Source organism: Equus asinus, chromosome 11, assembly GCF_041296235.1.
Source record: "Equus asinus isolate D_3611 breed Donkey chromosome 11, EquAss-T2T_v2, whole genome shotgun sequence".
In the NCBI taxonomy this organism is placed as follows: Eukaryota; Metazoa; Chordata; class Mammalia; order Perissodactyla; family Equidae; genus Equus; species Equus asinus.
In genome coordinates this window covers 10,082,505-10,109,738 of record NC_091800.1, presented here as the reverse complement: position 1 = coordinate 10,109,738, position 27,234 = coordinate 10,082,505, and the positions used below count along the sequence as shown (strand labels likewise).

General features: G+C 40.8%; 1 protein-coding gene across 3 annotated transcripts in view; it reads left to right on the top strand.

Moving 5' to 3' along the window:
* FLT3 (fms related receptor tyrosine kinase 3) overlaps positions 1 to 27,234 on the top strand; it is a 120,587-nt gene extending 93,353 nt beyond the window's left edge. For all 3 annotated transcript variants that reach the window (XM_070520450.1, XM_070520449.1, XM_070520451.1), the window contains 15 exons: positions 1,349 to 1,452; positions 2,146 to 2,254; positions 2,524 to 2,702; positions 3,491 to 3,594; positions 3,679 to 3,811; positions 3,901 to 4,005; positions 7,192 to 7,302; positions 8,199 to 8,352; positions 10,241 to 10,323; positions 11,156 to 11,283; positions 14,077 to 14,199; positions 16,546 to 16,657; positions 19,129 to 19,228; positions 19,715 to 19,820; positions 26,668 to 27,234. In XM_070520450.1, coding sequence (XP_070376551.1) covers positions 1,349 to 1,452; positions 2,146 to 2,254; positions 2,524 to 2,702; positions 3,491 to 3,594; positions 3,679 to 3,811; positions 3,901 to 4,005; positions 7,192 to 7,302; positions 8,199 to 8,352; positions 10,241 to 10,323; positions 11,156 to 11,283; positions 14,077 to 14,199; positions 16,546 to 16,657; positions 19,129 to 19,228; positions 19,715 to 19,820; positions 26,668 to 26,790 — 1,774 coding nt within the window. In that variant the 3' untranslated portion in view covers positions 26,791 to 27,234. The remainder of the gene's footprint in view (positions 1 to 1,348; positions 1,453 to 2,145; positions 2,255 to 2,523; positions 2,703 to 3,490; positions 3,595 to 3,678; positions 3,812 to 3,900; positions 4,006 to 7,191; positions 7,303 to 8,198; positions 8,353 to 10,240; positions 10,324 to 11,155; positions 11,284 to 14,076; positions 14,200 to 16,545; positions 16,658 to 19,128; positions 19,229 to 19,714; positions 19,821 to 26,667) is intronic.

Genomic DNA, 27,234 nt, shown 5'->3' with positions numbered 1-27,234 from the left:
CTAAATAATTAGGCCCCTGATCAGTGGGCCCACCCTACGTATTGAGCCCTCTGTTCTACTACACCCCATAGGCACGCTGCTCCAGGCAAGAGGCTTCTCCATTCCTCTCCTTTGTGAGCTTAGGAATTCCTGCCTGTGTCTTAAGTCACGCTGTTGCCTCCTCCTTGGCTATCTTTTCTTTTGCCTTCTCATTAAAACCAACTCATCCTGCAAAGACCTCACTCAAGTCCTGCTTCTATGAAGCCCTCTGAACTTTTCCCACTTACCCTGGCCCCTGCCTTCTTTCATCTTCTATTGGCCTTCAGTTTAATACTTTCACTATTCTACTTATGTAGGTTTTGTCCCCTGACCTGGATTATATCTCTGAGGGCAGCAGCCACATATTATAGGTGTTTTGCATCCTACGTAGCTCCTAGTTTAAGGCTGGCTTCCACTCCAGGTCCTCCTGTTTACATTTCTACCCTGCCCATATATAGTCTTTTGTTTTTTGGGTTTTTTTTTTCTTTAAGTAGGTTATACAGAGATGGCCTAATTAAATATTTTCAGAACACACCTTAGATTTTCTTATTCTTATTCCAAGGAATTTTTTTTTCTATTTCTTCAATACATGAGGGTGTATTCCACAGCTCCTTGCTCCCCTACCTCTCCTACACTATCCAACATCCCACTACAATATCCAGCATCCCATATACTTGGTAGGCACGGTGGATAATCCCCAATATCAAGTTATTCATGTCAAAATGTATTGAGTGGCTGATGACCACTCCAAGTAACTACTAGAGCATGCTGAGACCACCCAAATATTTCTGTACAAATTCAGTGGATTTGAACCCTCGTCATTGGTAATTGCAGTGTAAGTCAAGGGTGGTCATAGGTCCTGCCTCGGACCAGCGTCAGAGAGCCCTCCTTTCAGGAAGCAGGGGAGTTATGGGCTCCTCCACCTACAGAGGTTCTTCTGTGGTTCTGGGAAGTCAGACTAATCCAGAATGTATAGAACAGTAGGGACAGGAAACTTCGAGGAGCCCCAGACTAGATCAGTGCTTCTCAACCTTTAATGTGCGTGTGAATTACATGGAGATCATCTTAAATGCTGACTCTGAGTCAGTAGGTTTGGGGTGGGGCCTGAGCTTTTGTGTTTCTAACAAGCTCGCAGAGAATGCCATTGCTGATGCTGCCTGTCCGTGGACCACACTTTGAGTAGCAAGGGCCTAGCATACAGACGCCTCTTGTCCCTTGAACATTAGGGAGTGAATGTCTCAAGGAAGACTCCTCCCACACACACTGTCATTCATTTCAGCGTCTCCTCTAAGAATCTTGCTAAGCCTATCTTTAATTCTTTTTCAAACAGCATATCTAAGTTTTGCAACCACAAACACCAGCCAGGAGAATATGTATTCCATGCAGAAAATGATGACGCCCAGTTCACAAAAATGTTCACACTGAATATAAGAAGTAAGTTAAATTGTCAAGAAGTTTAATTTTATTCTCATAACTACTTAATTATTTATTAACTATGACCAGAAAGAGCTAAGTAATGGCTTAGAAGGAATGCTATAAAACTGTTTTTATATGCTGAAGTGTTATGAGATTTTACTTTCATGTCTATTGGCTTTGTTTATATATATATTTTTCTGTGTTCATCCTTTGAGGCTAAGAATTCCATGTCCTCTCTGAATATGCTTTAGCATTGTGATTTTTTTTTTTAACTTTAGTATTTTGAAGGATTGTGTTAAGGAAAGGCTGAAAATCATAGTACCTGCCACTTATTTGTCTTAATAATTTTTGTTTCTGTGGTGTATAAAAAGATGAGTGCACACTTCATTGGACTTTTTGCAGGTACTTCTTGAGCTAAGAATAATTTTGGGGTGTGCAGGTACATAGAGACCCACACCACAGCTCTCTAAAGGAGAAGGCTAGCAGTGGGACAGTGGAGTTGCACAGATAGGTGGCAGGGCAGCTGTTACAGAAGTTTACAACACAGGCGGGAAAGAGGGAAAAACCAGAGATCTTGAGTCATCCTGCATGAGACCCTCCCAGAAGCACAAACTGGTTACAGTGAATGGCAGCCTATATGAAGCCAGCTTGGAAACCATTTCTGGAAAGTACCATACAACATGAGCTTATTTTTCACATTGTTCTCTTCAGGGAAACCTCAAGTGCTAGCCGAGGCGTCAGCAAGTCAGGCTTCTTGCTCCTCCGATGGATACCCATTACCATCGTGGACCTGGAAGAAGTGCTCAGACAAGTCTCTGAAGTAATAAGGGTGTTGGTGTCTTTTGTATTGGAAGAGCACAAAACTCACACTGTGGCGTATTGACTCTTTCCCATGACGCCAGTTTAAGGAGAAATGATGAAATATTTAAAATGCTTCCCTCTGAGTCAACCATAATTCTAAATGGTCATAGATTGTTTCTGATAACTTGTAATAGATTAGGGTCTTTAAGAGTTCACTAGAGAAACCCTAACTTCCCATCTGATGACAGCCCCACCTATCTAACCTCTCTGTCTGCCATTTCCTTTCAGCTGCACAGAAGAAATCACAGAAGGAATTTGGAATAAAAAGGCTAACAGAAAAGTGTTTGGAAAGTGGGTCTCGAGCAGTACTCTCAACATGAGTGAGGCCATAAAAGGGTTCCTGGTGAAGTGCTGTGCATACAATTCCCTTGGCACATCTTGTGAAACAATCCTTTTAAACTCACCAGGTATACAGCAATTGCTGTTGCAATGCACCCCCTTCAGGAATTCCCCACTAGCTGTTAGTCCCTGCCGTTGGCTTTTGTTTGGGGAATTTTACAAGGGTGTATAGGTTCAGTGTGTGAGACAAGAAGGCTTTTTGAGTCAGGCAAGAATCCCCACTGAATCTATACTGTTTTGGAGTTCAGGAGCAGAGTGACTTCTATTTAGGTTCTTATGACTCACGGGTTTGAGCGACGTAGGTAGAACCCTAAACTCGCAGTGCAGTGAATACCTACTGTAACATCCAACTCTAGAGAAACAGATTTAGTAAATCTGGAGTCTCTGTCATTTCCCCTTTTGCTTAATCTCCTTATTTGCCTTTAGCCTGCTGTTTTATAATTTGTAGTTTGTTTCTTAGAGCCGTCCTAAGTTAAACAATTCTGAAACCTGGCCACTTACACTAATAGTTTAGAATCACCAGCATCCCAAAATAAACTTCTCCACATTCATATATCTTCACAGGGGAAACAGAACCTTCTTTATCTAATTTGTGCGTCCTGTGGGTTTAAATAGATGTAATTCTTATAACCCTAGTAAATTATTTTTAAAAATGGTTTTGGAATCACTCAAAATTTTCTAGGAAGGAAACTTGTCCTTTATGTGAACATTGCCTGATTTTCTGTGGGGAGTAGCGTATTTGTAGAGTGCTTGTAAGGGCTGCAAATAATGGTTACTCAAACAGGATGTGAGGTAATTGAATATAATATCAGCCAGGAATTCTAACTCATCGCTCAGTGACTCTCTTTCCTTGCAGGCACCTTCCCTTTCATCCAGGACAACATCTTCTATGCAACAATTGGGATTTGTCTTCCCTTCATTGCCATTTTAACCATGCTGATTTGTCACAAGTACAAAAAGGTAAAAACAAAGATAACAATTCACCGTCGTTTCCTAATTCTGAAGAACTACCTGTTGCTAATTGACATTATTTCATCTCTGAAGCAATTTAGGTATGAAAGCCAGCTGCAAATGGTACAGGTGACTGGTTCTTTGGATAATGAGTACTTCTACATTGATTTCAGAGAATATGAATATGATCTCAAATGGGAGTTTCCAAGAGAAAATTTAGAATTTGGTAAGAACGGAATGTTCTAAATGTTTCTGTAGCATTTCCATTCTGTTGGAAAATCTTTGACATGCACTCACTCACCATTTCTCTTGCAGGGAAGGTGCTAGGATCGGGTGCTTTTGGAAAAGTGATGAATGCAACAGCTTATGGAATTAGTAAAACAGGGGTGTCAATCCAGGTTGCAGTCAAAATGCTGAAAGGTACAGTAAAGTGGAACGATAGCCACAAAGAGGCACAAAGATGGGAGGCGCAGTCTCCCACCTCCCCCCTTCTCTTTTCCATCATTTTTGTGCTCACTGCTTGCTGTGTTTCAAGGCTAAAAAGGGAGTGAGTTGGGGTTAGTGTCAACCAAATTATGAATACAAAATACAAGTCATGAATACAAAACACTTCTTCTTCCTCTTCTCTTTTTGTTTAGTTTTTTTTTTGGCTTCAGTATTTGGGGATACTGTTGCTACAGGTAGATGTTGTTTCTTACATTTTGATACAGACTCTGGGTAGAAGAGCAAATTGGAGCCCTCTGTATCACTTCCCACTCATTGCTCCATCTACTTCCCTCTGGCATCCCCTGCCATCCCTTCCCCTAGCATCACTCACTGAGCAAGAACACCTCCAGCTCTTGGAAGTCACTGATCACCAACAAACTAACTCTAACAGGCGTTTCTCAGTCCTCATGTTACTTGAATTTTCACCGTAAATTAGCATGATTGACTATTCTCTCCATCTTTAAATGCTTTCTTCTGTTGGTTTCCATGTTACCATATTCTCCTGGTTTTCCTCCTATCTCTCTGCCTGCTTCACAGTCGTCTGCTGGTTTGTCATCTTCAACCCAGCTATTTATGTGGAGTTCCTAAAGGCTTGCTCCTGGGCCTCCTTCCATTTTTACTCCACATGTTCATCATAGGTTATCCCAACCACACCTGTGACTTCACCCTATGTACCACTGGTTCTCATGATTGTGTCTCCCTTCTGAGCTTCAGGTTCCTATGTCCAAATGCTTGGATATCTCAAAAGTCCCTTTAATTCAGTTTATCCAGATTAACTCCTCCAACCTGGACCCTCCTTCAATGCTCCCTCTCTCAGTGATTGGTTACGAGTGCCAAAGACTAAAAAAGCCACATTCTACACAATCGGGCAAACCAGAAACCTTGGACTCGTCCTTGAAGCCGTCCTCATTTTAACACGCCGTAAGCTGTTCCTGTGAGGTTTCCTGCTTATTGTCTCTTGAGTTCATCCTCTTCTCTCTTTTCTCTATTACTACCACCCTAGTCCACGTCCATCTCTTCCTAATGGCTGCAATAACCTTTGGATTCTCTATACTGGAGCATAAGTGATGGTTATGGAAATGCAAAGCAGAGCATATCATTTTCCTGCTTAGCATTTCCAGTTGCTTTCAATTACTCTTGAAATAGTCTACACAGCCCTGCATGATTGAGCTGCTGCTCACGTCTCCACCTTGCACTCTCTACACAGCAGCACACTGGCCTCCTTTCAGTTCCTCCAGAGCAGCATGCTCCCTCCCATCTCAGGGCCTTTGCACAGGCTGATCCTTCTGCTTACCCTTCCCCTTTCACGTAGTCATCTCCCACTCCTTCAGATCTCAGCTTAAATATCACTTCCTCAGGGAAGCCTTCTCTCACACCACAGACCAGATCAAGTTCCCTGCTATACGCAATCCTTAGCTGTCTGTGGGCTTTTTTTCCACAGAATTTATCACAATTGTAATTACATATTTGTTTAATTATTCAATTAATGTCTTATCTGCCACATTCGTTTGTAAGCCTCATGAGGGCTGCGTCTGTATCTGTTTTGTGCTACTCTCTTTCTTCTTGGTCTTTGCCCACCCTGTTTCTTCAGTATGGAATGTTCTTCTTCTCCCTCTCTCCTCACTGTGAATTCACCTGGTTAACTCCTATTTTGCCTCAGGTCTCAGCATAGACATTTGGTGTGCCCTTCCTCACCCCTCCTGAGGCTAGGTTAGGTGGTCCTCTTGTGTGACCCCACAGCACCCCTACATTCATTTGCCATGTTGCATTTATCACACTATATTGTAATTGTTTATTTACATGTCTCCTTTTCCAGGAGACTCTAAACTCCAGGAAGACAGGGGTTGTGTCTTGTCTATCATTCATTCCCCCAATGCTTGGCACTTTGGCTCATACACAGTAGTCACTCAAGAAATGAATGAATGAATGAGTGAATGAATGAAAGTCAGATAATGGTATATGAAAGTGATTTGAAAAAATTAAGCATGCCATAAAAATGTATTATTTTGGTCATGAGGAACAAGACATGGACAAGTGAAAGCCACGAATCCCTATGAAACATGAAGCAGCAGAAGACATGAAGTGCTAGTGGATCACGGGGCACACAGTGAAGGATCTCACTCCCAAGCTAAGATGTTGGAAATAAGGGTACACCTGAGAGCTCACTCAAGTCAGTGTCTTCCAGGACAAAATAATGAGACCTGGAAATATCTAATCAATTCTTCATTGAATGTAAGGAAAAGTTTCCATGTCTGCAAGAAAGAATATTTAACAGAGGGCTGGGTGCCTGGAGCCTGGAGCCTGGAGCCTGGAGCCTGGAGAGGGAAGTCCAAAGCCCCTGTGCTTGCCTCTAGGGCTCCAGCACCCACCTGGGCAGGGGTGCCCTGACCAACTGGAACATCAGCCTCAATGACACGAGACCTTTGAGTTCATCGATTACGACCCTCATGCTATGCTTCTAAGCAAGATTATGAATACATTTTGCCAAGCTATCTAGACTTCTCTCTGGGGAGAGAATGCATTGGCCAATGGATACATTCTAGCCTACTCATCAATTATGTTTCTCATTATCAATTAATGAGTCTCTTGAGAACTTGGTTACTGGAAATTGGTCCTTTTTGACCTCCCCACCACTGGATCCGCTGACAAATTTAAGATTGTAGACATGAGGGCCACAGACTGGAGCCACCCATCCTCCCTGACATTCCTATCTTGTCTCTCTATGACTTCAGTAAATGCAAGAGTCAAAAAAAAAAAGAGTATGTTTCTCCCTTCAGCATATGTATTAACTTCTACTGTGGAGGAAAATCATGTATTATTATTGTTTTGTTTTGTTTTATTTTGGTTTTTGAGGGTCAATTATAAGGGTTTTTATTCGGTAGGTAGGGGAACATCCAGTAGAAAGGCACGTTATTAGATTCAACTTTCATACTACAGTCTTTGAAATTCTGTCTTAAAACACAAGATATTATTATTATTCAAAATTCAGGTATTATTTTTATGTATTTTTAAAATTTTTATGCAAATCCGCTCTGAACTGAGGAAAGTTTTAACTTATTAAATAATCTAAAATACTGATTTTACTTTAATTTTACATTTTTTCTGCTCTTCCATTGACAGAAAAAGCAGACAGTTCTGAAAGAGAGGCTCTCATGTCTGAACTCAAAATGATGACTCACCTGGGAAACCATGAGAATATTGTGAATCTGCTGGGGGCGTGCACGCTGTCAGGTAATCAATTCCCACTGAAAACACCTGATGAAATATATGTTAGCCTGAAGACAAAGAGGACATTTGTTCTCATTTTCTTCGTCTTTTCTCCATCTCAATGTGGGCCCTCAAGCCCAAGTAGAATTAGACACTGAACGCTCTATAATCAGGTGGGTCAGTGTAGAGAATGCCTCTCTTCGCTGGGATATTCCACATAGTCCTAACCTACTGACCAACAGTAACAACTCCGAAAGCACATTTTGTGGTTTCTCACTCTACCTACTTAGATGGAGCTTCTCCCCCAGCTGTGGAGCTGGCACATGCAGTGGTAAGAATGGCTGCAAAGCTTGGTCACTGCCCCAATTGGGCTACTTCAAATAAGGCACAACCAGGGGAGGATTTCAAACTTTGTTTTCCCAGAATTCAATCGACCGTGTGCTCTGATTCTCTCACTTCTGCCTAGAAATACCTGAATGATGTGCCCAAGGGTCATTCTTTCTGTGACAACCAGACTGGGACTAAAAGAAGAGAAAATGGATCTAAGAGGAAATTGGGGATATATTTCTCCCTCCTCAGCCAAGCAACAAATCAGCATATAATTACCAAGAGCTCACAATGTAGCTGACCTTTCGTTACTTGTTGCAAACATGAGAATCCAGATGGCCAGCGTTATTGGTGAGGCCACATGGATAACAAGAGCCAAAGTGGAAGGCAAGAAGTCACTGCATTCCAAAGGAGTTTGAGCAAAAAGCTGAAATTGAATTTAAAGTATAAGAACATATAGGCTCAGAAAAAATTGTACTCTGCCAAAGTCAGAGGAGAAGTGAGCTCTCATAGAGCATGTTCTCTACTACAGAGATGTCTGAAAAAATTATTTGATATTTGTGTACCTATAATTAAAACTGTCATTATTTCAGGACCAATTTACTTGATTTTTGAATATTGTTGCTATGGTGATCTTCTCAACTATCTAAGAAGTAAAAGAGAAAAATTTCACAGGACGTGGACGGAAATTTTCAAGGAACACAATTTCAGTTTTTACCCCACATTCCAATCACATCCAAATTCCAGGTAAGAGACTGCGTCAAGGTTTCATAATTATACATTGTAGAACACAGACAAAGAATGGCGGTAAAACACACCTCACTGGCTAGTTTCCAAAGGCCGTAGTCCGGCGCTGGGTGGTCTGTGGGCTCTAAGACCTAGAAACGTCACTTATCTTTGCTCTAGTTTCCCTGTTGATTTGGAGCAATGAAGCCTTTCCCTTCCTACAGTATGAGTCCTACAGCTGAGCCAGTCTCTTTCCACCTGGGCCTAAATCACACCCTAGACACAAAGCCAATTTTGGGAAAGCTGCGTTATCAGATCTTTCAGGCTTCCTGGGTAACACATAGATATTGGTAGAAAGAATGAACACTTTCTCCAAAGTCCTTGACACAGTTCTAGAGAGTAGCTCAGGTCCTTGGAGAATTGCACAAAAGATCTCTAAACTTGTAAATTGGATTTTGAAAAATTAGGGTGCATTGATTGACATAATGTGATGGGGACAAGATAAAGTAGTGGTGACATTCATCTCTATGCTCTGCATTGTATAGTCTGCCATCCGTGGGGTCCTGAGTGGTTCTCGGTCCTGATGGGATTTCTTGTTTTAGCATGCATAAATGAGGGCTGTAGGAGTTTGGTGGGATGCTTGTCCTCATGTTTGGAAATTTCTTGCTAATTACTTGAACATCGTAGCTCTTATGACACCTTTCTTTGAATGAATTCACAGGCATTCTGATAGAATGACGACTCAAACACAGTGCATTCCTATTTTCCCACAGATGCAAAAGCTGTCCCTTATTCTAAAGGCAGATTTATTAGAGACTTTTATCTTTGCTGGGGGACTTTTGGAGGGTGCGTTGAATTCCAGCCTTGTTTTCCTAGTATGTAAGTTTCAGTGCAGGCCTCTGGCCTTCTAAGGTCTGAGACGGAGACCCAGCATCTTAAAGCCGGAAGGCCCGGTGGAGATCCCCATGCCCATCTTTGTGCGGTTGCCCTTAACCAATTCATACCGTCACACCAATCTTCCCTTTACACTCATTTCTAAGTTCATATTCTAAAACTGAGAAAATTCTATAATGTCATCCATATTCTAGAATAGAGTCCATCCTAGTAAATCAGATGTGTGTCATCGGCACTCCACGGTTGGTAACAACTGATGCTGGTAAACTTAGCGCCTTTGGTTCATTTCCCTCACTGGGGTATTAAACACATTGAAGCAATTACTTTTGGGATATTTGTAGTCTGAATGAATTAAGCGATTTCCCAAAGGTATGGAAATTGTAAATTGGGCTAAACTTGTGTGCTGGAATAAATGGAATCTTTTTCTGTATGTAATGCATCCAAAATTTCTCAGTGATGAGTTCTATATTATATACCATAGAGGACACTTTCATTGTTACTATTTATTAATTTCACAGGAAAAGGAAAGGAGCTTTACAAAGGTGAACTTGAAAAAAGAAGGATAATAAAACACGTAGGTCTCTATAGAAGATCTGTATTACATGAGTTTTTATAAGGAAAGTGGGCTGAGTTTAGAAACAGAAGAATGAGGTGTGAGTCCTAGTTGCACTGTGTATTAGCTTGTGGTGTCAGCAAATCATATGTATCCCACCAAGCCTAATCTCTCTTTTATAAAGTGTCCCTTTGACACCCAGCCCATAGGGTTGCCAGGATTGAGCAGGGTCCTTTTTGTACCATGAGGCTCCGTACAGGTAAGGGCATCACTCCTAATCTGAGTTAGACCAGCGAGCTCAAATAAACAGATGTTTTTAATGTCCACAAAAAAGAACAAGTTGATGATGTGCTTTTAATTTAAAAGCCCATTTGTAATTAGAATTCATTTCTTTGACGACTTGTATTTTTTATAAAATGTCTACTCAGAAGAACATAAATAATGAAATATTTTTTTTAATAGTATGCCTGGTTCAAGAGAAGTTCAGATACACCAGGACTTGGATCATATCTCAGGGTTCACTGGGAATTCATTTCAATCCGAAGGTAATATTTTCTTCTAATTAGTAGCACTTTAAAATAGAAACAGACCCAAGGATTCTGTGTTAGCTATTTTTAAAAATTGCGTGTTAAAAAAAGCGTGTTTTTCTTGCTAATTCATCTGTAGGCTGTATTAATGCAGATTTGCTTTGAAGGTAGTTTAAGCCAACAGTTTGTATGTTGTGAATTTTACGTTAATGTTCAACTGATAAGCACTGACAGCTACTTTATCTGGTCAGGTTATTCTTTTTAAAGTCATAAATTAATTAGAGCCGTCCTATTACCTAATAAGTGGAAAAGATGAAGCATTCTGGAGTCAGACAGAGAAGCTGGGTTAACTTCTGCTTCCTTCACTTTCTGGCTGGGTGACTTTGGACAAGTTCTTTAACCAACTGAGACACAATTTTCTCATCTGTAAAATGGGCCTAATAATACTTTCCTCATAGGACTATTAGAAGGGTTAAATGGAAGGACATTGTGCATAATGTGGTTCATAAGATGTGGTAGATTAGTGTTAATTCTTTTCCCAATGTGACAAAACTACCCAGTGCAAAAGAAGAGCATCTGAAATCCTGACTAATTGGGAGGCCATGTATCGCCAGAGCAGCTAGAGAATTTGTTCCTCTAACCAAAGAAAATCTTCAGGTGACCCTTCCTAGGCTGCGCCATTCTCCGCATACACAGGGTGGCCCTGGTGCTACCAGGAAAATGATGGGATAACTTCCTGTGTATGTCTTAGCGCCTCACCTAACTGTAGCTTTAATAACCTCCTTATAGACATTTAATAAGGCAATTTCTTAGAGTTTTGGCAAAAATGAGGACCAGTTCTATTTTATAGATGAAATTGAATATGAAAACCAAAAAAGGCTGGAGGAAGAAGAGGACTTGAACGTGCTTACGTTTGAAGACCTTCTTTGCTTTGCATACCAAGTTGCCAAAGGAATGGAATTTCTGGAATTTAAGTCGGTAAGCTCCTTTAGTGGAGAGACTAGCAACAAGAAAAAAAGATGATTTTGAAAAAGAGATGTGATTTTTTTTTTCTTGTTTATTTTAACTTGTGTCCCTTAGAGTCTGTCTTTCTCCCCTCACTGTTCACTGTGGGAGTCACCTCGAATGTCAGTTACCTCAGCTCTTGGCTGATGATGGTGTAGAGGCCTGGGATCCCTCCTGAGATGATGGTTATCACAGACCTCCAGACAGAAGTTCCCCAGAGTCCCTCCTTGAAATCACTTGCACCGTGTCAGCCCCTCCCTGGACAGTCAGTTCAGGTTGTTCAGGCTGTGCCCTCACGTGGGGGTTTGACCCAGCGGGTGAGTGGAGGCTCAGATCCATGTGCTCTGCTTGCCAAGTCAGCCACCCTGGGCACCTTTGCCTAATCCACACCGTCGTGCTGTGGGCCAGCAGCAGCCCTGTAGGCCTACTGCCTCCGCTGCTAATCCCAGATCCGTTGGTGCTGTGATGCCGAGGCCATGGAGCCTGCCTCGAACCATGGACTCTATCTCAATTCTGCGTTCTCCCTCTAATTGGCCTTTCTGTCCTGCGGTTCTCTGACATTTCACATGTCTCCTGCCTGTAAGCAGATTAAAGCCATTCCTCTGGCTACTTTCTCTCCTCATTTTCTTGCCTTCCATCACCTTCTCTTTATTTCCCAAACTTTTCCCTCCTCTTTTCTCTTTGAGTCTCCCGGTCTCTTCCTCCCTCTCCCCTCCACTTCCTTCCCTCTGCCTCCTCTCTCCTCCTTCCTCCTGAATTTGGAGAGACTAATTTCAATGTATTTTTTTCTTTAAAACCTCACGGTCTTGTTATGTTTTCCCACCCCTCATCTCTAAGGCACATTCTTCTCTTCATCTTCCCCGTGTGCTATGGGATCCCCTTTTCTGAAGTTTCTTTACTATAGTTCACCTACACGTCCACAGTAGAGCTTTCATGAATGTCTTCACAGACATTGGAGGGCATCTCCCTAGATCATCTGGCCCGTTTGCTGCCTAAAGTTAAGTAAACACTCAAACCACTTGCAGTTGGGGGTCAAGGAACACTGCTTTTTCCCCCCTGGGCTTGTAAGAATATGAATTTTTTGAAGACTGTCCAGTTTCTTAGACTCCGCCCCTCGTTTTCCCTTTAGACCTTTCCCTCTGAATCGTCATGTCTCTCTGCTTCTTCTCCCTGCTTCTCTGGGTGCTCCTCAGTCTCCTCCATGGGCTCTTTGACTCCATCAGTCATTAGTTGAGCACTGACTACGTGCCTAGTACTGCGGTAGGTGCTGAGACACAGAGTCAGATCTTATCATTGATGGGGAGAAAGAGACGAGCAGACGTGCAAATCCAAGATTGCGCTGTATTGTGATGAATATTGTGTTCGAGTAAGTTCTGGGAACCCAGGGGAGGGGCAGGCACTTCAGACCTGGGGGAGGAGAGGCGCTAAAGACAAGGCTTTCTGAAGAAGTTCATGCTTGGGCTGGAGGAGATTTTTGAAGGAAAAGGAAAACCAGAACGGAACTTGGGATAGAAGAAAGAACATGCAATCAGCAGGAAGTTTGATAAGAAAGGTCATAAGTTAAACACGTTGAACGTGAGGCTCATTTGGCAACAAAGTAGAGCTTAGTCCGGTAGGTATTTGGATATTCCTATATGAAGCTCAAGAGAAACGTTTGGGTTGGAAGTAGAGATTTGGTGATGGTAGTTGCATCCCTGGGTTTGGATGACTCAGGGGAGGATGTGGAATGAGAGGGTGTGGCCCTGGGGATGAGAGCAGGCTCATGCACAGAGCCACAGGAGGAAATGGGGACCACTGGAGGAGTAGGAAGAAAACAGGGGCGAGTGGTGTGCAGAATTCACAGAAGGAAGGACTTGAAGGAAGACAGGCTGCAAACAGTACCGGATGCCATCGAGCAGTCAAATCAAATCTCCGCTGGGTTGGTGCTGTGCAGGTCACTGGGGGCTTAGCCAAAACAGCTTGGGCAGACAAGTGGGAGGTGGAAGGCAGGTTGCACGGGCCCGGAAATAAAGTGGATGAAATGTAAATGGAGCTTGCAAGTGACAAGACTCTCAGAAAACTGAGAGTGGGGTGGGCAGAAAGGAGAGCTAGAGAGATTTTAGTCTTTATGGTTTTGGCTTTTATTTTTTAAAGATTGAAGAGAGTCCTTTGGATCTTTGCTATCCTAGTACTCTGTTCCTTTTAAAATCCTCCTTCATAGAATTGATTTTCTTGCCAGACCACTCGGATTAGTGTCATGCCATCTCTCAACTCAAGGATTCCTTCTATTTCCACTTTAGTCAACCTTCCCAAATTTACTGTTTTTTTCTGAATATTTTCTTTGATATTACTCCATTTTATTGCCAAAGCTATTTTCCAGTCAGAAACAAGATTGTTTTCTCCACCCCATTATAAGAGTGCTGGAAGAAGGCCTCTGGAAATCCCTTTGGGAGCTCAGCAGAGGGCCCTGTTGTTGTCTCTTGTTATTTCAAGAGTCCACATCCCGCTGGGTTTGAGCTCCTTTCTAAGAACCCTTTGGCCTCTGGAATGTTCCAAAAGTAGCACAAGTGACTACAGCCACAGTAGCTGAAGAGCTGGGCCACCCACGTTCACTTGACTTGTTACCCATTGTGATGACCGTTCTCAGCCCAGCAAAGATAGAAGAACCGTGAAGAATTATACATTTCTGTCATCTGTAACTCTTACTGAACTTGAAACTAGAAGAAAGATTGCGCTCTGTGATAATATACATAGCAGTAAATAACACTCCAATTTCAATCTTTCTAGTGTGTTCACAGAGACCTGGCAGCCAGGAATGTGCTCGTGACCCACGGGAAGGTGGTGAAGATATGTGATTTTGGACTGGCTCGAGATATTATGAGTGATTCCAACTACGTTATCAGGGGCAATGTGAGACTGCTATTTCTGACATATTTTTATACTGCTATTTTGTGTTCTGTCCTTGTGATGGTAAACATCTGCACTCACCGTCATACATTTTTGATTTATGGTAACATCAAAACACTCCCTCGCAGCAATTTGCTTTCTTATGCTTAAAAGGTTTTTCTGCAGCTTCGGGGAATATTCCATCTGTAATAAAAGTTGAGCAAAATAGCATCACATCTATCCTTGGGCTAGTCAGAATAGAGCAATTAGGGGCTTTTGAGTACAATCCACACTTTAAAAAAAAACCTCGTTACTTGCTTTTATTTCAGTTCCCTTAGCTATAAAGTGACTATTGAGTTATGTTTCCAATTATGGGAATAGGTAATTGTTATAATAGCCAGCCCTGGTGGTCTAGTGGTTAAGATTCTGCACTCTCTCTGCCATAGCCCTGGTTCATTTCCCGGTCAGGGGACCACACCACCTGTCTGTCAGTTGTCAGTCATACTGTGGCAGCTGCATGTTGCTGTGATGCCGAAAGCTGTGCCACTAGGATTTCAAACACCAGCAGGGTCACCCATGGTGGACAGATTTCAGCAGAGCTTCCAGACTAAGACAGAGTAGGAAGAAGGATCTGGCCACCCACTTCCAAAAAAATTGGCCATGAAAACCCCGTGAATGGCAGTGGAGCACCATCTGATAGGGCACCGGGAGGTGAGAGGATGTCTCAGAAGGACCAGGCAGGATTCTGCTCTGCGGTACACAGGATCGCTAGGGGTCAGAATCGATTCAATGGTACTAACAACAACAATAGTTAAAACAAAGCATTTTAAAAAATACAACATAAAGAATTAGATATTACATATACATTTTGAAAGGTACAAAATTTAAATTAAATGTTAGTTAATGAATATTTGTCATCCTATTAGTTACACAAGGAAACCTGAGCCATGACTGAATCTACTTGTTAAAAAATGAAGGACAGATGTGTTATTTACAAGGGAACTATTAGAAATACTAGGTGATAAAATTGTGTAGATGAAAGAGTATGGTTTTAAGAATTACAACACCTGGATTTAAACCCTTATTCTTCTTTTTAGTTGTTCATCTTTGGGATTTCTCTCTGCTGTATTGTCCCTACTTGTGAAATAATAATAACGACAAATGCTAGGGAATGCTTCCTGTGTGCTAAGCACTATGCTAAGTGCTTTTACATATGTTAATTCATTTAGTCCTCAATCTACCCATTTGTGGGTAGGAAGTCGAGGCACAGAAAGTAACTTGCCCACTGTCACACAGCACGTGGATTGGAACACGAACGGTCTGAGCCCCCAGTCTGTGCATAACCACTATGATATAGCATTTCCCATGAGAATTATACACTTAGCTCATAGTGTTGTTATGGGAATAAACCATTAAACCAGCATGAAAGCACATGTGCAACAAATGTTAAAAATCAAATTAAACTGTATTCCCTCTAGAATCAAAGAATCATCTTAGCTGATTTTAGATCCATGCCTCAGTCATTGTAGCTGAAGTCATAAATATGACGAATGCTCATATATGGCTATGCACTTTCTATCCTACCAGCTGGTGGTCTCTTATGTGGGAAGGCAAATCCTATTTGGAACCACAAGTAATTCTTTTAATTAATCAAATTAACCAGACCGGCTTGCTTGATTCAATCAGCTCATCAGTTTGTATAGGATAAGGTTTGTATAGGATAAAATAAGGTTTCTTTCTTGAGCTTTGATTTTTACTTGGCAGATTAAACGTGCCCTGTGAAGGGTTCCTCAACCCAAGAAAAAGAAACTACTACAAAGTGCTCTGCCCCAGTAACCTGTCCATCCCTGCGTCTTGATTCTAATCTGAGGCTGCGCTAATTCAAAATCCCCCTGTCATGCTACTGGAAATTATTAAAACCACAGAAGCCAGCCTGGTATCGTTTCTGGAAGTGACAACATACGCTCCCCTCACCACATTCTTGTGGACGGCATTTCCACCAATGTTCTCCCAAGAAATGCTTTAACAAAATATTTCGCTAATTCACTAGTATCCACTTACTTCTGGGAACTGACTAGCTACTCCTTAAAGGAAACTGACTATCTACGGTTAAACTTATTAATTCCAACCACGAGCCTTTGTTCAAGCTGAGTCTTAAAGAAATAGGAGCGGTTGTTTGTTAAGGCTACTTTGTTAGAATGTTAATTTGAAAGTGAAAAAATTCCATTTGAGGAATATGATTTTCTCAATTAAGCATTAAAAATGACCTTAGGAAGATAATAAATGTCATCATCTAGTGAACGGGAGAAAAGATGTAATGTTTGTAATATGGAAAATTCACCGTTCGATCTCCTCTTGGGTTTTACACAGGCCCGTTTGCCTGTGAAGTGGATGGCTCCTGAAAGCTTATTTGAAGGGATCTACACAATTAAGAGTGATGTCTGGTCATACGGAATATTACTCTGGGAAATATTCTCGCTTGGTAAGTTTCCCAGTTTGCTGTCCTCGCGGCACATGTTCTGCTCCCTCTGCACCCCTCCCCCGCTCTGCTACCCCCTGAGTCAGAGTGGGTGAAATGGCACCTCGAATGCTCCAGAGCTCCGTCATCTTCCTTCTGTTGAGGCACGTGCCATTTTATTTAATTACTTTTTTACTTGAGATGTAAATGACATATAAAATTACATTAGCTTCAGGCGTATACCGCAATGATTTGATATTTGTGTATACTGTGAAATGATCACCACAAGAAGTCTAGTTAACATCCATCATCATACATAGTTACAAAATGTTTTTCTTGGGATCAGAAGTTTTAAGATTTACTCTCTTAGCCACTTTCAAATATGCAGTACAGTATTATTAACTATAGTCACCACGCTGTACATTACATCCCCAGGACTTATTTATATTATAACTGGAAGTTTGTACCTTTTGACCACTTTCACCCATTTCACCCACTCCCCACCCCCTGCCTCTGCCAACCACCAGTCTGTTCTCTGTATCTCTGAGCTTGAGTTTTTTGGGGTTTTTTTTTGGTTTCCATGTATAAGTGAGATCACATGGTATTTGTCTTTCTCTGTCTGCCTTATTTCACTTAGCATAATACCCTCAAGGTCCATCCATGTTGTCACAAATGGCAAGATTTCATTCTTTTTTATGGCTGAATAATATCCCATTACATATGTATATATGCTACATTTTCTTTATCCGTTTATCCATCAATGGACACTTAGGTTGTTTCTATGATATTTACAGCTACTATAAATAATGCTGCAATGAACATGGGGGTACATATATCTTTTTGAGTTAGTTTTCAGTTGCTGGATCATGTCCTAGTTCTATTTTTAATTCTTTGAGGAAACTCTTACTGTTTTCCATAGTGATTGCACCAATTTACAATCCCACCAACAGTGCACAAGGGTTCCCTTTTCGCCACATCCTTGCCAACACTTGTTATTTCTTGTCTTTTTGATAATAGCCATTCTAACAGGTGTGAGGTGATATCTCATTGTGGTTTTGATATGCATTTCTCCGATGATTAGTGATGTTGAGCATTTTTTCATCTACCTATTGGTCATCTGTATATCTCCTTTAGAAGAATATCTATTCAGATCTTCCGCCCATGTTTTAATCTGTTTGTTTTTTTGTTGTTGAGTTGTATGAGTTCTTTATATACTTTGGATATTAACCCCTTATCAGATATTTACCAAAATTTTTTTCATTAATGCTTATAGTTTTCAGTGTACAGATCTTTCATATCCTTGTTTAAATTTATTTCTAGGCATTTGATTCTCTTTGATGTGTTTGTAAATGGGATTTTTTAAAATTTCTATTTCTGATAGTTTGTTCTTAGTGTATAGAAATGCAATAGATTTTTGGTGTATTGATTTTGTATCCTATAACTTTACTGAATTCATTTATTAGTTCTAATAGTTTTTTGGTGAAGTCTTAGGATTTTCTATATATAATATGTCATCTGCAAATGGTGACAGTATTACTTCTTCCTTTCCAATTTGGATGCTTTTTAATTTCTTTTTCTTGCCCAATTGCTCTGGCTAGGACTTCCAATACTATGTTGAATAAAAGTGGTGATAGTGGCTATATTTGTCTTGTTCCTGACCTTAGAGGAAAAGCTTTCAGCTTTTCACCACTGAGTATGATGTTAGCTGTGGGCTTGTCATACACGGCCTTTATTATGTTGAGGTACATTCCCTCTATATCCACTTTGTTGAAAATTTTTACCATAAATGGATGTTGAATTTTGTGAAATACTTTTTCTGAATCTATTGAGAAGATCAATAATTTTTATCCTTCATTTTGTTAATGTGGTGTATCACATTGATTGATTTGTGGGTGTTGAACCATCCTTGCATCCCTGGAATAAATTTCATTTGATCATGGTCTATGATCCTTTTTTTGGGGGGGTGAGGAAGATCGGCCCTGAGGTAACATCTGTGCCAATCTTCCTCTATTTTGTATGTGGGATGACACCACAGCATGGCTTGATGAGCCGTGTGTAGGTCCATGCCTGGAATCAGAACCCTGGGCTGCCAAAGCAGAGCACACGAACTTAACCACTATGCCACCAGGCCAGCCCTGTGATCCTTTGAATGTATTGTTGAATTTGGATTCTTAATATTTTGTTGAGAGTTTTTGCATCTATGTTCATCAAGGATATTGGCCTGTAATTTTTTTTTTCTTGTGGTGTCCTTGTCTGGCTTTGGTATCAGGGTAATGCTGGGAACTTTATGTTTTATTTGCTGTTGTCTATAGATCTATCTTCCCCACCAGCCTATAACCAGCTTGAGAGCAGGAACTGTGACTTTTCCCACTTGCCACCCTAGCACCGAGCAGTGTCTGGGCCATGGGAGCTCTCAATACATGTTTGTTAGTTGAATGAATAAATAAACGAATAAAGAATGAATGAATGGTCATACTTCTTAATGTTTTTCTCAGGTGTCAATCCTTACCCTGGTATTCCTGTTGATGCTAACTTCTATAAACTCATTCAGAGTGGATTTAAAATGGATCAGCCATTTTATGCTACAGAAGAAATGTAAGTTCAAATCAGACTGTAAATCGGCTAGAATCAGAAATTTACAGTCCATCTAGTTCCAAATGCGTGACAAAAAGAAAATAAAATTTCTGTAATGCAAAGTTCATATGATTCCTCTTAGAAAAAGAAAAGAAAATGAAATTCTTCCTTTTGGGGGTGGGGGGGATTTCTGAACAAAACTGAACCTTTCTGCCCTGAGAGACTCTTGCTTCTGGGTTTCAATTCCTTTGCTCGAAGGATCCGAGAAGGTGACAAGACTCCATCTCCTGATTTCTGGGCCACATCATGTTTCTTTAAATGCATTTCTGTCCAGCATCTAATTTGTCCTTTCTGATATGAGTTCAAAATCTAGTTGAGTACTTGCCACAAAACAAACATGCCGTAAATATCTCCACCGCAATACATGGTGCTTCATTATGTGGAAAACGATGCATTTTGCTTCATTCAGATTTCCTCATCTTGCTCCTCGTTCTGTTGCTTTTACAGATACTTTATAATGCAATCCTGCTGGGCTTTTGACTCAAGGAAACGACCATCCTTCCCTAATCTGACTTCGTTTTTAGGCTGTCAGCTGGCAGATGCAGAAGAAGCGGTATGTAGCAGCACAGCGCTTTATAAAGCATTATCGTAAAGGAAAGCAGTAAACAAGAACACTGGTTGCTGATTTCTTAAAAACCAAAGATCCCAAGTTGTCTTTCTCACCACAATTTATTTTGGTTGCCCTTTAAAAGTTGTATGGGTTAGATATATTTGTTGATAAGTGTTTTTAGGAAAAAAAGAGGAAAAAAATTTTCCTGAAGATTTCAGCCAATTGATTAAGAAATTACCTGCTTTGAAGTGTCCAGTGCAGACAGACAACTGAATAAAACTTAATCCCCGACTTCCAGAAGCCACTGACCTTTCCTAATTCAACATGAGGCTTTAGTGTGGAATAATCATACAACTCAGTCGTGTGATACTGTAGACAGAAGGAGCATTGACTTGAAGCCATGAGGGTCTAACATCGGCTCAGCTGCTCTCCCTCCTAATAGCTATGTCAATGATGGCAAGTCACTTTACTTCTCTGGGCCTCAGTTTTCTCATCTGTGAAATGGGTTGCTAAACTAGATGATTCGGGAACTTGGAATTACTTTGCTGACTCTTCCCTCATCAACACCACCTGGTGTTGTGAAAGGAGCCATCCCTAGACAAAGTGAACAAAAGATGGGACCTTGAACTCCCAGTACCTAGATTTAAATCTTGTCTCCATAATTTACTTCTTATATGACTTGAATAAATCACTTAATCTTTTTTTTTTTTTTTTTTTTTTGCTGGGAAAGATTCACTTTAAGCTAACATGTGTTGCCAATCTTCCTCTCTCTCTCTTTTTTGTTTTCCTCCCCAAAGCCCTGGTACATGGTGGTATATTCTACTTTTAAGTCCTTCTAGTTCTCCTTTGTGAGCCGCCACCACAGCATGGCTACTGACAGACGAGTGATGTGGTTCTGCACCCAGGAAATGAACCTGGGCTGCTGAACTGGAGCATGCCAAACTGTAACTGCCAGGCCATCAGGGCTGGCTCCACTTGACGTTTTTTGAGATCTCAACTTCCTTATCTGAAATATTGGATTAACAAATCTCACTTCATGGAATTATAGGGAATAAATAAGATGACATCTGTGAAAAGACCTAGCCCCTACTGGGCACTTAGTGGTTACTCAATAATTGTTAGTTAAATATGAATCTGATTCTTTAAATGGATTGTCTGCCCTCTTTTCTAAATTACTGAGTCCATTTTCAATTCTGCATTCTTTCCAGAGAGCTGCGTAGATGATGTGTGTCCTCTTCTCCTGTTATTATTTTTTTAAATCACATACGGAAATTAAGTTATTGTCAGGGAATTGGGTCAAAAATGTTGAGGGAGACAAAAAGCCCCCAAGGGACTTCTAGGCTATTGGGCAGATGACCCTTAAACAGTTAATGACGCTATAAGATAAACTGAAAGAAGAGTTATATGAAGAAACAAGAAATGAGCTGTTGGAATAAAGAAAAAGTATTGAGTAATTTTTGCTTGTTGGGCAGTTGGATATGGATTCCCAGAGGTGTTATCTGAGCTGGGCTGTGAAGAATGAGTGGTATTTTGGCTGTTGGGTAGGGAGGGGGTTAGTAGGGTGTTCCAGGCTGAATGAGTAAGACAAATAAAGGTTCAAAGTTGAGAATGTTGAATGGAAAATAAATGGTGTGGCTAAACTATACAGTGAGTGGGGGAATGTGGAAGAAAACAAGACTGAGTATAGTGTAACCAGGGGGAGCGTCCGCTGCTGCTAAAGAGCCCTTGGCTTTGTTCAGGACCACCTGGGGTTGGTGTGCGGTTCTCCTTTCATACCTCTACACCCCCAGGACGTCCAGATACCCTTCGTTTTGTTCAGGGGGCCTTAGGGGTATCAGGAATTGTTGAATGGCAAGTTCTCCATGGCTGATGATTCAGGTCAGGGTATGCATGCCCAAGGATGCTTCTCCAACATTTTTTCCCCCATCTCGTCCACTCTGCTCCTTGACCCTTTGTGACAGAAGGCTCTTTTCCCTATCAGTATCAGCTACAGGTAGCAAGCTGTAGCTTCTTTAGTTAAGTTAGAAAATGGCGCCCCGCTATGGGCAGGATGAATACACCAAGAGGAACTCTGTACCCCTGGCTGGTGTAGCACGCTCCAGTCTAGAAGCCTGGGGAGTAGAGCATAGGTTGAGTTTCAGTCCCCACCTGCCTGCTTGGCTGGGCACCTTTGAGCAAGACATAATCTACACAATCATCTCAGGTAGCCCTGCCCGCTGTGAGCAGAGCTTGCTCCTCCTCTGGTGCCACTCCATCTTTTCCCCTCACGTTCCCTGAGCACCGTCATATCTGGTCTCTTGGATGGGAAAACGGGACTTGCTAGCATGCCCAGGGGAATCTTTCCTAGTACTCGTGAGAATGGTTTTTGTAGATTCTCTGTTTCTGCTTCATCATGGACTAGGGAAGGAAAATGGCCCTCGGAGAACAAGAAAGAAGCGAAGGGAAACACATAGAGAAACGTAGGCTAATAGCTTTAGATATGACCCAGCCCCAGCAGTATGGAGTTAGCTCAGGGAGACCACTGAACGACAGTCTAAGGCATTATTTAGATGATGGCAAATCAGTGAAGATTTTCACAATGGACAAACATGCTTCAATATTTGCCGTAAAGGCCCAGAGTGACTATTCTCTCCTCTGCAGAGACTCCCCTAACTCGCCTAGTCACGTTTCAGTCTCCTTCTTCTGAATGCCATAGCACTTTCTCTATGTGAGAAATCCCATACCTCTCTCTATGTGAGACTCAGATCATGTTGTATGATAATTTTGCTTTATGGGTCTGTCTTTCTCATCACTAGACTGATTTGTGAGGGCAAGGATGATGCGCTGCTCATCTTATATCACCTGGAGTAGTCTCAGAGGCAGGAGACAATAACTGGTTATTAAATAAATGAATGGATGTCAGCATGAAAGTAGGTTAGAGACCACATCTGTCTTGTTCACTCTTACATACCCAACTGCTAGCATAATGCTTGGCATATGGAAGAAGCTAAGCAAATATTTCTGGAAGGAAGGAAGAAAGGAAGGAAAGGAGACATAAAAGTAAGTTTGGGAAAGAAGAGGAAAAAGGTTAAAAGTAAGGACATCAGGGCGCCGGCCCAGTGGTGTAATGGTTAAGTTCACATGCTCTGCTTTGGTGGCCCAGGGTTCACAGTTTCAGATCCTGGGCATGGACCTACACACCGCTCATCGCGCCATGCTGTGGCAGTGACCCACATACAAAATAGAGGAAGATTGGCAACAGATGTTAGCTCAGGGAAAATCTTCCTTACCAAAATAAAAAGAAAAAAAAATAAGTAAGGACATCAGTTAAGAGGTGACTACAGCAGTAGAGAGGAGCAACAATGAAGAGGTGAACTAAGGTGGTGGCAGTGGGGATGATGGAAGGAAGGGACACCCACACCTCCTGTTTCAAGGAAGGGGCCTGAACTCACATCATCTCTCCTTTCATATCAGCCCCCAAAATTATAGGAAATATATATATTTTTTTTAAAAAAAGAAGTGAGGCCATAATTGTCTTTGAAAGCAAGAAGGAGATCTTTGTGGACCAGAAACTGTGGAAAATCCCTGAGACAATGAAAGCAGTTAAGACTGGAGTGAAGAGGGAAAATTCACAACAGAGGATGCTTTGAAAAAAACAAAAGTGCTTTCATAAAAGGGAGGAAGACGTCTAGTGGGATTCTGCAGAAGTTCTGCAGTGGGAGCAGCCACCCTGTTAAATAAACATAAGAATAATATGGGTGTTAAAAACATAAGTATAACCACCGGTAAAATAAAGAGAGATATATAACCTCAAGTTCAGTATAGAAGAAAAAAAGGACCTGAGAAAACATGATCAACCCAACAAAATGGGGAAGAGAGAAACAAAGAGAATTCCTGGAAATAGAAAGCACAAAATGGCAGGAATTAGTAAACCCACTTGAGAAAGAGAATTTCAAAATAAATAAAATTGTCAGACAGGTCACATCCATAACCGTAATGTAGTGAAATGAGAAATCACCAACAGCAACTGAAAAAGCCCCCAAAGTCATATGTCTGAAATTAAAAATCACGCTTCTTACAGAAGTCGTAGTTAAGACAAAGGACGAGGAGGAAAGGAAGAGCAGGGAAAAGAAATTAACATGGACACTGCATATTAAAACCTGTGGAAGTTGGCCAAATATATAACTCTACATTCATTTGTTAGAAAACAAAAAAGAAAAAAAAATAGATGACTAAACTTGCAACTCAAGATGCAAAGAAAAAAAGCAGTGAAGAAAAGGGAGGAGGGAGAGAAGGAAGAGAATGAACAAAGTAGAAGGAAGAAGTAATAGAGATAAAGGCAGAATAAATTAAACTGAGGATAGCAGCAAAAATAAAATAGTAATGATGATCAGGGAAACCCAAAGTTGTTTTTTGAACTAATAATAGTAGCAATGTAATAGTGAACATTTTTTGTGTTTATCATGCACTCTACCAATATATTACCCATAATAACTCCTTTAATCCTCACATCAGTCTCATGAAGTAGGTTCTATTATTATCTCTTTTGCAGATTAGTAAGTTGACCTACAGAGAGGTTAAGTAATTTGCCCAAGGTAACACAGTTAAGTGTCAGACTTAGGATTTGAATACGGCAGTCTGGCTTTGGTCTACACTGTATATTAATATTGCGTATTAACAAGGCACTAAACAAATATACCACTACAGCATACTGACTTTGAAGAGAACAATGAAGCAAAAAGAGAAAGCACAAATAGGTAACATTCAGAATTAAAGGAGAACATAACTAAGGATAGAAAAAACATTTTAAAAAGTATAAGAAAATCTTATGTACCTCTTTATGTTGATACATTTGAAAACCTAGAGTTCCAAATTTTTATAAGGAAAATCTACTCATCTATTACTTGTGCAATTAAAAAAGTCATTTAAAAATCACCTAAAGAGGGGCTGGCCCCGTGGCCGAGCAGTTAAGTTTGCGCGCTCCGCTGCAGGCGGCCCAGTGTTTCGTTGGTTCGAATCCTGGGCGCGGACATGACACTGCTCATCAAACCACGCTGAGGCAGCGTCCCACATGCCACAACTAGAAGGACCCACAACAAAGAATATACAACTATGTACGGGGGGCTTTGGGGAGAAAAAGGAAAAAATAAAATCTTTAAAAAAAAAATCACCTAAAGAAATGGAAAGGACAACATTAAAAAGTGACATATCAGAACTAGACCCATAACCAATTGGCTGTGGGAGCAGACAGCTCGAGATGATTCGGAAACTTCTGCCTGTGGGACTGGATGAATGGCGGTGTGAAATTGCAAATACAATTTACAGCTACAAAAATACGGAGGAAGAGAAGGTTTGGGGGTCAAAGATAATGAATTCAGGCATGGAGATGCTGGATTTGAGGTGTTATTGGTATTTATGTCACAGGCTTTATTAGATGGTTAGAAATTCAGCGCGAGAGATAGGCATTTGGAATCAACAAGTCCAACAGGTCATAACCAACTGCTCTGTCCACTTCACAAAAAAGATGTATTGTTACTACCCATCCTCAAGTTACTGTCATTGTACAGACCAGGTTCCAAAGGAAATATATATTTTTTTGTTTTCTAGAAAGAAAAATTAAGAGTGGAAGACAGTCCCGTCAGTTAGCACTATAACTGACTGTCAAAAATACACTAACAAAAAGCAATAAACGGTAGCGAGGGGTGGGGGAAGGGAGGGAGTCTGTCAAACAGAATACATGATCCCTATGTTACAAAGAGTCCTTATAAATAACAGGCAAAACATGTTTGGTCCAATATAAAAGGGCAAAGGAGGTAAGCAGGCTGTTCACAATGAAATGCAAATGGCCACTGAATATAGAAAGAGATGCTCACCTTTGCTTATCACGAAACATGCAGGTAAGGAGGTAATAGAACTTGTTTCTTGACAAAGGGCTAGAGATGTGAATGATTGTTAATACCCACTGTTGGTGAGGCTCTGGAGAAAATAGTGTTCCCAGCACAGTTGATAGGAGTAGAAATAAGTAAACCTTTCTGCAGGGCAGCCTGGTCACATGGACCACCATTCAGATGTGCATCCTCTTTGAACCAGCGATTCCACTGCCTTTATTTTGTCCCAAAGACAAGCAAAGCCACTTGTGCACTTTTCAGTTTATATTATATAAGCAATCCATCAAAAGCTTCATCATGGGACATCACTACTGTGGAACCCTAGGCTGCCGTTAAAAAGATGATATGTGCTCATGTTTAGTGAATAGTGAAAATATGTAACATATGAACAACATAAAAACGATATATTAGTAATTTAAAATAAGGTCCTAAAACAGAATCTATGATCTGAGCCTACAGACACAAAATCTTGTGTACCTGTGTCCATAGCAAGCTATCCATAATAGCGGGTGCCTCTGATGATTTTAGCTTTTTTCCTTGTATCTTTCTATACTCCTTAATCATCTATATGAATGTGTGTTAACTTTATAAACAGAAAAAAATAAAGTTGTTTTCATCTGGGAAAATTATTTAGAAGTCACTAAACTCCCAAGTGAAAACTCAGGAATCAGTCTCCTGTATTAATTGCGTAATGAACGGATCTCTTTTTGTGTCCTTACTCTTTTATGGTTTTTCTGCATGGCTTTAAGATTTCTAGATTGAGATTTTATGTCTAAAGGTAGAAACAATAATGAAATAAAATACTTGACTATGACTTGATTTCTCCATTAGTAAAAGGACCAAAATTGCTTTGTCAATTAACACGTAGAATATCTTCGGAGACCTGTGGGTAGCTAAAAGTCAGTAATAATTTGCCATATAGGCACACGACATGTAAGTCTTTATCAGATGGTAATCAATGTTCTGTCTCTTTCCGTATTCAGATGTATCAGAACATGGATGGTCACGTTTCGGAACGTCCTTCTGTCTATCAAAACAGGCGACCTTACAGCAGAGAGGTGGATTCAGGGCTACCCTCTCCACAGGCTCACGTTGAAGATTCGTAGAGAAACCATTTAGTCTTAAGGACCCAACCCCCCTGCCCACCTTAAACAGGCTGTAGATCAGCAAAACGAGGTTAATTTCATCACTAAAAGGAAATACATTCTCAACTACTGCTTTGCTGGACTTTTCTCTAGAAGCTCTCTGTATTTACTCTTGTTTTCAAAGGAACTTTTGTAAAATCGAATCATCCTTTGCACAAGGCAGGGGGGAGCGGATAACTAACTCTGCTGGAGCATCTACCTACATCCAAAGGCCGTCTCGGGCTGGCTTGAGTGAAAATCGTGTACCTGAAGTATAGTATATCCTTGTAAATACGTAAAACAAGCATTTTGCTAAGGAGAAGCTAATATGATTTTTTAAATCTATGTTTTAAAATAATATGTAACTTTTTCAGCTATTTAGTGATATATTTTATGAATGGAAATAAAATTTCTACTATAGAAATG